The 14,249-nt window shown below is 43.4% G+C and overlaps 1 protein-coding gene across 3 annotated transcripts in view; it reads right to left on the minus strand.

The window, feature by feature from the left end:
- Positions 1–5,782, minus strand: part of SCN8A (sodium voltage-gated channel alpha subunit 8) — a gene marked incomplete at its 5' end in the record, with an annotated part of 96,497 nt that extends 90,715 nt beyond the window's left edge. For all 3 annotated transcript variants that reach the window (XM_081946149.1, XM_081946148.1, XM_081946147.1), the window contains one exon: positions 5,507–5,782. In XM_081946149.1, the coding sequence (XP_081802275.1) occupies positions 5,507–5,782 (276 nt within the window). The remainder of the gene's footprint in view (positions 1–5,506) is intronic.
- Between the last annotated feature and the right edge of the window lie 8,467 nt (positions 5,783–14,249).

The following is a 14,249-nucleotide window of genomic DNA, read 5'->3' on the forward strand; positions in this document are numbered from 1 at the left end:
ACATGTTTATTGGACCCATGTCCCTCCTGGCTTGTACTGGCATCCTGGGAGGTTACACGAGGCTGGCTCTTGGGACTAGTGAACGCTTCATTGAGCGAGGGGTTCCTACCAGCCGCCTTGAAAGAGGCAGTTGTGAGGCCCTTACTCAAGAAACCTTCTCTGGACCCAACTGAGCTAGCAAATTATCGTCCTGTCTCCAACCTTCCCTTTCTAGCGAAGGTTGTAGAGAGTGTGGTTGCTATACAGTTCCCACATCACCTGGAGGAAACTGATTATCTAGACCCGCGCCAGTCCGGTTTCCGACCCGAGCACAGTACAGAGATGGCCTTGGTCACGTTGGTAGATGATCTCTGGAGAGCCAGGGATAGGGGTTGTTCCTCTATCCTGGTTCTATTAGACCTCTCAGCGGCTTTCGATACCATCGACCATGGTATCCTATTGCGCAGGATGGAGGGGTTGGGGGTAAGAGGCACCGTTTTACAGTGGTTCTGCTCCTACCTCTCTGACCGGACGCAATGTGTGTTGGCAGGGGAGCAGAGGTCGACCCTAAGGTCGCTCACTTGTGGGGTGCCACAGGGGTCGGTCCTCTCGCCCCTCCTGTTCAACACATACATGAAACTGTTGGGTGAGATCATCTGTGGTTTTGGGGTGGGATACCATCTGTACGCTGACGACACGCAGCTGTACATCTCCACCCCGAACCACCCCAACGAGGCCGTTGACGTGATGTCCCGGTGTTTGGAAGCCGTACGGGTCTGGATGGGAGACAACAGACTTAAACTCAACCCCTCCAAGACGGAGTGGCTGTGGCTACCGGCCCCCCGGTTCAACCAGCTGATTCCATCGCTGGCCATCGGGGGCGAGCAACTGGCCCCCGTGGAGCAGGCGCGCAATTTGGGCGTCCTTCTAGATGCCCGGCTGTCTATGGATGACCATGTGGCAGCCGTGGCAAGGGGGGCGTTCCACCAGGTTCGCCTGGTGCGCCAATTGCGCCCCCTATTGGACCAGGATGCCCTTCGCAGAGTCACTCATGCACTGGTGATGTCCCGTCTGGATTACTGTAATGCTCTCTACATGGGGCTCCCCTTGAGATTCACCCGGAGACTGCAGTTGGTCCAGAAAGCGGCCGCGCAGGCAGTTATGGGGAGTACGAGGTACTCCCATGTGACACCTCTCCCGCGTGAGCTGCACTGGCTTCCTGTGGCCTTCCGGGTGCGTTTCAAGGTGTTGATCACCATCTTTAAAGTGCTCCATGGCACGGGACCTAGTTACTTGTGGGATCGTATCCTGCCCCATACATCCCTGCGACCAATTCGCTCTCACAGAGAGGGACTCCTCCAGGTGCCGTCCACTAAGCAATGCCAGAGGGCGGCGCCGAGGGGAAGGGCCTTCTCTGTGATGGGCCCAGCCCTCTGGAATGACCTCCCCCCTGACATTAGGACAACTACCGATCTCCGCTCCTTCCTCACGAAACTCAAGACCCACCTGTTCCAACTAGCTGTCCTGGCTTAAATTACAACTACATTTTCTAATCCCCCCTGGACAATTTTAAATTTAAACTAACTGATTTTTGGGGTATTTTAATTGTTTTAAATTTTATTGTGTTGTTTTTAACTTATGATCATTTATTTATTTATGAATTGTACAATGCTTTGATTACCTCCTCCTTGTCATTTATTTGTATATTGAGTTGTACGCCGCCCCGAGTCCCTTGGTGGAGAGGGTGCGGCCTATAAATTGAATAAATAAATAAATAAATAAAATAATTTTTTTTGAAACCCATCACTTTTGTACACTCATGTTACTTGGTTTTGTCTTCAGTTTCCATAAAAGCCGTTGGGCACTATTAATTGGCTAAAGGCTTTCATGACTTTGTTTTGAACCTATTGGAATCATTTGCTCAAAGACGGCTTTATTATTCCCCAATGTCTTCTATTTATTCAATACTTACACCATATTTATTTATTGCTCTAGTCTTTCCCCTTCCTTTGGGTTCACCAATTCTAGAGTGCATGCTGTAAATAACTACCAGTGGCCCCTTAGCACAGGAAAACGTGTTCATTCCTAAGCCAGGAGACTCCATACTCAACACAAAATGTGAATTATGTATATATTTTACAGGAAGATTTTGAAGCAAAGCCTCCTCAAGACCTTTTCACTGTCAGCTTCCTTTTGGTCTCCTTAGGATGTTTTGAAGGGCTTTAGTTGGCTTGTGTGCTAGGCTGCTTCCATGTGGTTGTAGTAGTCGTTGTTGTAGTTGGTGGTTTCTGAGATATTCTTGATGTATGGTGTGATTCCTTTTAGGGTTTGTGTTGGTTGTGCTGCATAAGGTTGAGTGGTCAGGGACTTTTTGATAAAATTGTGTGGATATCCATTTTGTCAAAACAGACACAGACTTCAACAGATAATTAGAACTGCAGAAAAAAACAATTGTTACCAACCTGCTTCTATCGAAGACCTGTATAGTGCATGAGTCAAAAAGAGGGCTGTGAAAATAACTACAGACCCCTCACATCCTGGACATAAATTGTTTCAACTTCTACCCTCAAAACAATGCTATAGGGCACTGCACACCAAGACAACTAGACACAAGAACAGTTTTCCCCTGAATGCCATCACTCTGCTAAACAACTAATTCCCACACAACACTGTCATATTACCTACTAAGACTGTATTACTATTATTTTTCTCTTCATTCCTAGTACCTGTCTCTTCCCACTTATGACTATAACCATGTTGCTTGTATCTTTAAAATTGAAATTGTTTTATTTGTTTCCTAGTATAATTTGATTGCTTATTAGTAACCTACGACTATCACTAAATGTTGTATCCTATGATTCTTGATGAATGTTTTCTATTTTATTTTTCTTTATGTACACTGAGAGCATATGCAACAAAGACAAATTCCTTGTGTGTCCAATCACACTTGGCCAATAAAGAATTCTATTCTATTCTATTCTATTCTATTCTATTCTATTCTATTCTATTCTATTCTATTCTATATGCTCTATTTTCTTCTTCTGCTAATTCGGGTTGCTGCGGTGTGTTTAGGCTCGTTTACACAGCTTCCCATGTGGGCGATGAGTTGTTTCTCTAAAAAGAAAGGTCCTAAGCAGATCAAAAGAACCAACAACTGCAGAAGAAAAAACAGGAGTCATCTACAATAAACAAAGTAAGGACTGCAACAACCACTATGTAGGACAAACAGGCAGAAGACTGGCAGAACATATCTACAAACACCAACTAGCAGTCAGAAGACATGATGAAGATTCTTTAATTTCACAACATATAGACAGATTTAACCATAGTTTTAATTGGGAAAATGGGACCATCCTTGACCAAGCCCAATCCAAAAACACCAGGGAATTTCTAGAAGCCTGGCACTCTGACAAAACAACCATCAATAGACACAATAAACAAAAGACTATCACCCTGTCCAAAAAAGGAACAAAAAGACCCATACAACTCTCCACCAGCAATCAGCACCCAGATCAGCATAGATTAACTCCAAAGTTAACATCAGATGAACAATCAAGTAAGCAATAACTCAGCCAAGAAACTGCCAAAAAATCCATCAGTAAACAGCCCAACCAAAGTACCTCCAAGACTACTTCCACCCACACAGATAGGAAAGGCACTAGAATATAAACTGAGAGCAAACACCATTCCTTACTAGACTGTTACCTAGTTTGGGCAATGAAATGTCTGCAAGAAAACAAGCAAGCTCAGAGAACACCAAGGATCCCTTGCTAACCATTTACTCTGGAACTCAGCCTTCAGATCTGCAATAATAAAAATCCAAAACAACACCCAAAAGCATCAATTGAAGAAGGTGGAGGAAGAGGGAAAGAGGCTCCTATTCATGACATTGTAAGAAACAAACTTGTGAGAATATATGTAAGAAAGCATCCTTGACAATGCAATTCTTCGTTCTCACACAGATGCACTGCCAATGATCACAAAACCATAACAGGCAGCTCAGGTTAGAAGATAATTTACTCAGGCTAAACCCATCTTGGGGTTAATCTTGGTTAGGTTTTTTTGGTCCTGTGCACTGTGTGAATCCAGCCTGTAGGGGTAGCTTGTAACTCAATGCGTTACTCAGAAAGTGCGTTATTCAGTCTCCAAGTTAGGCATGTGAGGTAAACATAGCCAAGTATCTGGAATGAACAGAAAATAAAGCCATGAGATGGATATTGTTTAGTGCAATGTTTCTCAACCTTGGCAACTTGAAGCTGGGTGGACTTCAATTCCCAGAATTCCCCAGCCAGGCTGGGGAATTCTGGGAGTTGAAGTCCACCCAGCTTCAAGTTGCCAAGGTTGAGAAACACCTGTCTAGTGGAAGTGTAAGATGCTGGAATCAAGAGCCTGGAAACCACGGGAAGAGAGATAAGTGTTTTAGATTCCAACACGTTAAACTGACTATTTGTCTTGCTCCCTGCTGCTAACAGACATTGCCCAAGATTTAAATGACCTCTGAAATAAGAAACAAGACTGATTCAGGTAGAAATCTGAGCAATGTGTGGACAGTGGTATTAATCCTAACCTTAGTAGTAATTTCCTCGGTCTGCTTAGCATTCTCTACAAACACTGGAGCATCTGCAATTGCTACCAGACAAATAAGTTCTGGTTTGTCATTATTCATATGAGGATATCATTTATATGCTGACAGAATTCTGGTTTTCCACTTAGAATCCCCAATACTGGAATCTGGTTTCATTTGTATGCACCCACTGGGAAAAAAAATAAGACATTCCACTCATCTCATTCTTTTTAGCCAATTTATACAAGCTACTCTAGCCTGACAGTCACCAATTATAGGGATTATATGCTTCCAGACAGGTGAGATATTGATTCCTTCTCTCCATATTGCATTCTGGTTCACCTCTATTCAACGTATTTTCCTAAGAAGTTAGACTTTAATATTTAACAGCCGGATTTCCTGTTTCAAAAAAAAAAAAGTGGGATTCACTGTCATTGTTTTCTCCAGAAAATTTTGGGGCATTTCTTGGTGCCGCAAAACATGACTTCTGTACCCATTTGCATATTTGCAAATATAATTGAACCACTAACCTCATCCTATTTTCCTTTTTACCTCTGGGAATACAACCATGGCGTGAAGGGACAGTTTTTAGCTTATCCTCATCTCGATGGGCCATTTGCTAATAAAAGTCGATCTTCTTCCCAGCTTCATTTGCCATCTTTCTCAGATGTATTACTGCCTCCCCATTAAATCTTCCAACTCATACAATGACATAAACTACGTGGTGGTTTTGAAAAACTCAGCTGCTCAAGCGATTGCTCCCTTAACTTTCCCCCTCTTCCTTTTTCCTCCCATCCCCCACCAACCCAAAGACAAGATGCATCTTTTCAAACAAAGGCCACACAGATGTTGTTTTTCTGCCCCCCCCCCCTTTTTCACGTGAAGCCTCCAGCCACCCAAATCTGTAACTCCTTTGACCATCAGAAGGCTGACTTTTACATAGCTGGTTGTTTGCTGACTCACTTTCTGCGTCATATAGTAAGGGTCAAAGTCCTCCAGTGGCACAGCGACCAGGCCTTTGGGGATGTCCCCGTAGATGAAAGGCAAACTCTTCCCTGCCTCCAGGTCACTGTTTGGTTTTGGTTTGTTGTCTTCATCGTCATCTCTGTGACTGCTGTCTTGCTTAGGACGCTTCTTCTTCTTGTCTTCTGCAATGCGCTTCTCAATGTTAGCCAGAGATTCCGGAGTGAAAGGCCTAAAACTGTCAGGGCCTGGTGGTGCAAGCAACCGCCCTGCCATCTTTTCATCCTGCAGAAGCTTGTTCAGTTAGGTTGCGCCCAGGATAGGTCAACTCTGGAAACACAAAAAGAAAAAGAAAACCACAAATCAGTTCTCAATATCAAGGTTGGCTGGAGAGTTGGGAACTTCCCTAGGGAAGAGTTTATCCGGTCCAGCCCTTTTCCCACTGACGTAGCCGACTGAGAGTCCTTTGAGGTTACAAACAAACAAACATCACTTCCTACATTCCCCGGTGGAGTAATCAGTTTTGTCTATTGTAGCATAAACAATAAAAAAGAAAAGGCATTACAGCATGCCGAAATTTAGCCTCAACTTTCAAGGACTATGCTTTCCTATGTCATTTAACTTTGGGTTCTTCTGGGGATATTTGAGACACTGACCTTTCCCACAAGTTCCGAGTTCTTTAGATAAAGAATAAATTATTGGGATTACTCCGTTTAACAGCCCATGATCCAAACAGTAGGAAATAGCATCTTTTATTGCAGGAATTTACTGTGTTTTGTCATGCTCTGATGGCTCTGCCTTTCCTGAAGAGTCAGCTCCTCAACTACAAATTAATCTGATATTTCTCTTTTTTTAATCCTGTTTCCATTCTGGGCAATTTCATCTCGGTCTGTATGCTATGTTCAACATTTCTCTTTCAGTTTCAGAGGCTCATACTAAGAAACATAGAAAGTTTTACAAGACGTGAGATGCTAAATCAATGATTTCAAAAGAACATTTTGTCAACTCTTGACCGGATTATTGCAACACACTATATATAGTGATCAGTGGTGGGATTCAATTTTTTTTTTACTACTGTGGGCATGGCTTGGTGGGCCAGCCAGAGGTGGTATTTACCGGTTCTGCGAACTACTCAAAATTTCCACTACTGGTTCTCCAGAACTGGTCAGAACTTGCTGAATACCACCTCTCATATTGATGCCTTTGAAGAGCATCAGTTAAAGCTGTTTGAGAATGCAACAATTCAATTAAGTGCATCCCTGATTTGCTCAAGTGACACCACTACTAGGATTGGAATATTAGTTGCCAAGCTGCTTCTAGGTGCAATCCTGGTTGTCCTGTTTAAGGTTCAGGATTTTTCTTTTCTCTCAATGGTTTCGGCCCAGCCAACATCCTCTGACTCCCTTTCGAACCCCTTCAGGGACTATGGTGGCCTGCCTATTCCAGTGCTGGCCCTCTCCTTTGAAATAATGCTCCACCTGAGGTCACAGCAGGCCACAACTTGGCATTTAAGAAAATCCCTAAAATATGGCATTTCCAGAAGGACCTGGGGGTATAAATAGAATGGTGGGTTACTGTGCTGGAGTAGGTGAATGGTTATTACTCAGAGTGCATTTCTTGGCATGATTTTGAATGGGAATAGTATTATGACAGGTAGTCCTCAACTTACAAGGTAGTCCTCAATTTACAACCATTCATTTGAAGTTACAGCGGCATTGAAAAAAGTGACTTGTATTTACTATGGTTGTTGTGTCCCATGGTTTAATGGCAAAAAGGTCATAAATTGGGTATAGCTCACTTTTTGTAAAAAAAAAAAAAGAAAATAAATTCTGGTCCTAATTATGCTCCTACATCAAAGACTTCCTGTATTTGATTGGGTTTATGTTATAACGTCATTTCTATTTTCTTGTTATGGTATAGTAGGGAACAGCTAGCCCTTTGCATAACAAACCAGCTTGACGTGTTCAGAAGCAGTTATCTAATCCCTGAGAGGAAAAGAAGGGTTCCTGTCAGGTTTTGGACAAGAAACACTTTTTAGAGTTGGTTTTAGTCCTGGATTGGTGGTGAGGGAGTTACCTCAGGCAACACTGAGGAATTATTTTGTTCTAGAGTAGAATTATGTTAGGGTGCGTGTGTGTACATATGTGTACTATGTTTCCCCCAAAATAAGACACGGTCTTATTTTCTTTTGATTCCCTGAAATAAGTGCTTGGCCTTATTTTCAGGGAGGGCTTATTATTTTTGAGGTGCAGGAGGCGGCAAGTGTGGTCACCTCATGGCTGCTGCTGTGTTGCTATATTTTCAGGGAGGGCATATTTTAGCCCATGCACTCAAAAACCCTCCAAAAGCTTATTATCTGGGGAGGTCTTATTTTCAGGGAAACAAGGTATGCGTGTGTGAGTGAGTGAGTGAGTGTACATATATTTATAATTTTGTGTGGAGCTTTTATCTTTTTTGGGCACCTTTAATAAACTTGATTTTTGTTTAAATACTGAAGATGACCAATGACCTTCTGGCATCCACCTCAGAGTGTCGGACCAACAGATTCCCAAAAGTTTTGTTTGATTTCCCTTCCTGTGGTTTAACCAGATGCAGCCAGAATTAAGCATGACCCGTCAAGTGTGTCCCAGAATTTGTATGCCAGATGTCCCAAAGATGCTTTTCCAAAAGTAATTTAAATCCCTCTATTCCTCACCAAAAATGACACAGTGGCTCAGTGGCTAAGTTGTTGAGCTTGTCTATCAGAAAGGTCAGCAGTTCGAATCCCTAGTGCTGCATAACTGAGTGAACTCACGAAGTGAGCTGCCATTACTTGTCCCAGCTTATGCCAACCTAGTTGTTCGAAAGCATGTAAAAAATGCAAGTAGAGAAATAGGGAACACCTTTGGTGGGAAGGTAACAAAGTTCTGTGCGCTTTTGGCATTTAGTCATGCATGACCATGGAGACGTCTTTGGACAGCACTGGTTCTTTGGCCTAGAGTCGGGAACGACTAGCATATATGTACAAGGGGAACCTTTACCTTTACTATTCCTCACCATGGAGTCAGAACTGAAGAAGTTTCTTGGATGAAACGTTTTCAAGGAAAAAGTCAAGAAAGTCCAGTTGCCTTTTGGAAAAAGCACCTTTGGGACAATCATAACCTGGATGACTGAGAATCTCCATAGACACTTTCATGCTAGATTCTCAGTGGTCCCATTTCAAAGGATTTTCTGAATGGGGAAAAAAAGCTGGAATCCCACTGTGCCACCTGAAAACCAGAGCTCCTCATAAGAATGTGATTCTTCTCTGAGTATATTAAGACAGTTTTGTATGCAAGAACCCACCCAGCAACAAAAGTGAAGAATTTACAGACAGCTATCAAAGCAGCATTTCCTCTTGATCTATGCAGGGAATCAACTCTTTAAAACGTAGCTCTAAGTGCAAATGGTTTTCCCAGTTGCAATGCATGGCTGTGAAAGTTGCACGATTAGAAAGGCTGAGCTCCACAGAATTGAGGCCTTTGAACTCTGGTGCTGGAGAAGACTCCTGCGAGTCCCTTGGACTGCAAGGCGATCCAACCGGCCAGTCCTAGAGGAGATCAACCCTGACTGCTCTTTAGAAGGCCAGATCCCGAAGAAGAAACTCAAATACTTTGGCCACCAAATGAGAAGGAAGGACTCACTGGAGAAGATCCTGATGCTGGGAAAGATTGAGGGCAAAAGAAGAAGGGGACGATAGAGAATGAGGTGGCTGGATGGATTCACCAAAGCAGCAGGCGTGAGCTTAAATGGACTCAGGGAATGGTAGAGGACAGGGAGGAATGTTGTCCATGGGGTTGCGATGGGTTGGACACGACTTCGCAACTAACAACAACAAGTGCAAATATGATCCAAGAGGCTTTTGTCCTTAAATGCGCAAAGATTAGTAAATTCTGAGGGTTTTTTTTTAAATAAAGGAAATATTATTTCTTCCATGCTACAAAATGAAATCAAACAAAAAAAGAATCTGATTCTAAATAAAAAAAACCAAACAAGTTTCAATAAAACACCTGGGAGCTGTTTAAAATACAGGTAGTTCTTGACTTACAACAGTTCATTTAGTGACCATTCAATGCTACAACATCATTGAAAAAGATGTTTCACTTAGCAACAGAAATTTTGGGCTCAATTGTCATAAGTTGAGGACTACCTGTAAAGTTAAAATCCGGTTGTATCTAAAATGTGGTTGTTAGGAGTTGAAAACTACTTGATGGCATATAATTCCTAACAGTTAGAACAGTGGTGGGCAACCTTTTTTTTCAACTGAGCCAAATCTCGCCAAAACCACGATTGAAATTTATTTTGAGAGCCACATTTTTAAAACCGAAAATACATAGGATGGTACACTGTTTTTAGTTTCAATAAACTCTGGCATTTGAAGCATGCAAGTCTTAAAGCTGTCAAGTTGCAAGACCCTTGCACCCCTAACCCTTTAGAAAAAAACCCCCAGGGGTCTTCAAACCTGACAGCCTTAAGACTTGTGGACTTCAACTCCCAGAATTCCTCCTCCAGTCATGTTGGCTCAGGAACTCTGGCATTGAAGCATGCAAGTCTTAAAGCTGTCAAGTTGCAAGACCCTCGCACCCCCAACCCTTTAGAAAAAAAACCCCAGGGTCTTCAAACCTGACAGCTTGAAGACTTGTGGACTTCAACTCCCAGAACTCCCAGAATTGAAGTCCACCAAGGGCATCAATCATATTAGCCCAGGGATCTGCAAAATTGGCTCTTAAGACTGGTGGACTTCAACTCCCAGAATTCTGAGAATTGAAGTCCACCAGTCTTAAAACAGCCAACTTTGCAGACCTCTGTGTTAGCCCAAAGCCTGGCGCTGGGTGGGCCTTGCTCCCCCATTGGTGGAGCCCCAAGAAGCGAGGAGGGAGAAAAAGAGACGGAGGCCAAGGAGCTTCCCCCCCGCCCCCTCCCAGCAAAAATCTAACCGGGGAGCCGGGCGGGCTGTAGCAAATTAGCCGATCACGCGGCGTGATCGGCTAATTTGCTACTGCCCGCCCGGCTCCCCGGTTAGATTTTTGCTGGGAGGGGGCGGGGGGGAAGCTCCTTAGCCTCCATTTCTTTTTCTGCCTCCTCGCTTCTCGTCCCCGCCCGACTTCAGGATCCTCCCTAATCATTGTGGATCGAAAAGAAAAAAGGGAAAGGGGCGCTTGTTTTGAAGTGCCCGAGAGGAGGGAGGGGAGCGGGCGCTTCAAAACAAGCGCCCCTTTCCCTTTTTTCTTTTCGATCCACAATGATTAGGGAGGATAATAATCCGGCACACAGAAGAGCCGCATTAAAATGTGTTAAGAGCCGCTTGTGGCTCGCGAGCCGCGGCTTGCCGACCACTGAGTTAGAACAATTAATTAATTAATTGATTAATTAAACTTGCCTCTGGAAATTATGAATGCTCCAACACTGGAAGTTTTTAAGAAGAGATTGGATAACCATTTGTGTGAAATGCTATAGGTTTCCTACCTAAGCAGGGGGTTGGACTAGATACCTTCAAGGTCCCCTCCAGCTTTTCTATCCTATCCTATCCTATCCTATCCTATTCTATTCCAATACATCTTCTTTCCCCGTTGAACTGTCTGTCTGAGATCATATATGGCAATAAGCAAGGCTTGAATCTTGTTTGCCCTCATTCTCACTTGGCATTTGAACTGATAGATCACACTGACTTCTGACTCACACAACTCTAGCATACACTGTACTTGCCTGTGAACACTTTGCAGATGTGAAAGAACCACGAGTTGCAGGTATGTTTGGCTAAAAGCATAGGGCTTTCGATTTAAAAATGCTAGATATCCACGTATGCCCTAGGTTGGGGCATATATCATTCTGGGATTTCATTCATATAATTTGCAAAGCCATAGGCTGTCTCAACATAACAGGAATAACCCTGCTCCGTTAATTTTCCTCTACTGGTAGCAAATGGCAAAGATGGGAGGATTTGTCATGTGGTTACTATATTTTTAGTCCTCTCAGCTTCTGTGAAAAAGACTATCGCTTCTCAACTCTTGCCTTTTTCCCCTGTGTGATTGTGTACGTTTGTGTGCAAGGACTCTGCAGGTACACAACTGGGTTGAGTTACATTGCAGATGGACTGAGAGAGAGTTCACCCTCTGCTACATAACAGGTAACAGAATAACAGAGTTAGAAGGGACCTTGGAGATCTTCTAGTCCAACCCGCTGCTTGAGCAGGAGACTATATACCCTTTTAGTGTCTGGGCTGGGGCCGGCTGGTGTGAAAAGGAAGGGGAAAAAAACAGAGGCAAAAGTGCCCCCTCCCCCCAAATTAGGCTATTATCTCAGTCTCAGAAGTAAGAAACATCAATTAACCTCTTAGAAAGTAATTCATATAAATGGGTATATGGGTGTAGTGTAGTTCAGCAGTCACCAACTGGTGAGCCATGGACCACTGGTGGTCTGTGAGAAAATTTTGGCAGTCCGCAGAAAAGTCTTTGCATTTTTTTATATTGCACAAAATCAGGGATCCTCAAACTACAGCCCTCACTCGTCATTGGATGGGGGCCTTCAAGCACTTAGCTTGTCTGCCGGTTTAATAGCTCCAGCCCTTCCCTCCCTCCCTCCCTCCCTCCCTGGGAGTCCAGGTGCTTCAGTGAGCGGTGCATGAAGCTTTGGTCAGGGTCCTCGAAAGACATTGAACGGTGCATGAAGCTTTGGTCAGGGTCCTCGAAAGACAGAGTTTACAGCGGGGCCAATCTAGCGCCTGGGCTGGCTACAAGACAAACACACATTCTTGGCCATATTTGAGATTCCTAGCTGCAATGGACAGCAAACCTAGGGTTGACCCTGGGTTCTTTTCTCCGCTAACAGGCGGCCAAGCTAAGTGCCTGAAGGACCCCATCCCATCACTAATTCATATTAGTGACCCACGGGATTTAAAATTATGAATTTAGCGGTCCCTGAGGTCCGAAAGGTTGGTGACCCCTGATGTAGTTAACGTAGGTTACAGTTTGCACAACAGGCTTACCCTTTCTGTTTCTATGAGGAGGACTTCACTGTGGTTGTTTGCCGGATAGCACAATGTGCAAGTTCAGCCACAGTGGCTTGGCATTATGAGTGAAAATGGCCATTTGTTCAACAGATTGTGGTTTTGTTTTTTTTAGAAACCATACAGTAACTTGTTGCAGTGCCCAAACCTTGGGTTTAGTTGAAAGAGATCTAGGATTTTATTTCCGGGCAAAAAGATAAAACATCTTTATTTTCCCCCTCAGCAAATAAAAATGACTGATTTAAAAAAGCCCATTTTCTAGAATCCAAAATCTGTTGGCATGCTTGAGAAATATGAATGGCTAGCTGACTTTTTCAGTATTATATGTAAGTCCTGGATTGGAGAAATGGCTCCAGAAGGAATATCTGGTTATATGAGCTACATCAGGGAAGGTTCACAGCAGGACTGGTCTTTCAGAAATGCAGTAAAACCTTCATCCGAATATTAAGTTGCTGTTCTTGGTAAAAGTACATTTGACACTTCTTCCTGATCAGTTGGCAATCCTGTCTGGCTAGCAAGGCCAAATCTATTTTCCTTATACCAAATTGACCAAGTCCTCCATATATAAATAAAACTAGAATTTTTGAAAGATGCTGATTAAATATAAGGAAGGAAACCCTTAAAAGGAAAGCAAAGAAACACATACGGTTGAAAGACCATGTCTGGAGAAATAAGTTTGCATGCAGCAGGGACTGCACCGTGTCCCAACAAAGAGGGCACCGTCCAGGTATGACGTGCTCTCAGAAAATAAATGCATGAGTCAGAAAAACACACACACACACACACCAAAGTTTATCTGCATCAAATGCCTCTGTCAAGCATGCATGCAGAGACGCCAAGATACACAAGCACCCTTTCTTTGCAGATTGACACTTTTGCAGGGGAAGCAGGAAGTCTTGTTCTCCGCTCTGGCTCCCTTCACGACAGCATTTTACACTGAAGGAAGAAGGGGAGTGGAGTTCTGGAAGCGGTGCACTGATGCAATGGCACTGCAGCACTGCAGACTGAAATACAACAGAGCACATCGGCTCTGGCGTTGAAGGGAGGAATCCAGCTGTTGAGTGGGCAGAAGGTCTGAAGTACAGAAATCTTGATCCTGCTACACACCTTTCACAGACAGGGTGATTTCTAAAAACAAATGCAGAGGCGTAGAGATTTTAATCCATCCTCTCTTTTAGCCCAAACACGCACACATCTTCCCATAAATGAGTGACTAGCAAAGACTTCTTGAATAAAGAAGGATGACTCAATACATTGTTTGAAGCCAATGAACCCCTACAAGGCCAAATCATTATGATGTGGCTATTCCAGCAAGAAGTCAGTCATTGTCCCCATTGAGAAATCCAACTTGCTTTCTTGCCTCTCTCACCCATTCTTTACCAGACATACATATTTTTTATTATGGTCCCTGATCAGAATCGTTCTTTGTTAAAATCACCTAAGAGAAGCAAACATTTAAAAAGAGCTGGGTGTTTTGGAATGTTGGTTGGATTGGAGACATCCTGGTTCAAAGGCACCCTCAACCATGAAACAGCTGAAGAGATCTTGGACCTGGGATTTGGCTTAACCTATTTCACAATGTTGTCAATTTAAAACCAGAATGGGAGATAATGTATGCTATCTTAATCTCCTTGGAGAAACTACTGTGTAGTTTACAATGCAACCATACGGTATACACAAAAAATGAAAGAACCAGTTTGATGTACTAGGTAAGTACTA

Source organism: Natrix helvetica (assembly GCF_964273705.1).
Source record: "Natrix helvetica genome assembly, chromosome: 1".
NCBI classification, from domain to species: Eukaryota; Metazoa; Chordata; class Lepidosauria; order Squamata; family Natricidae; genus Natrix; species Natrix helvetica.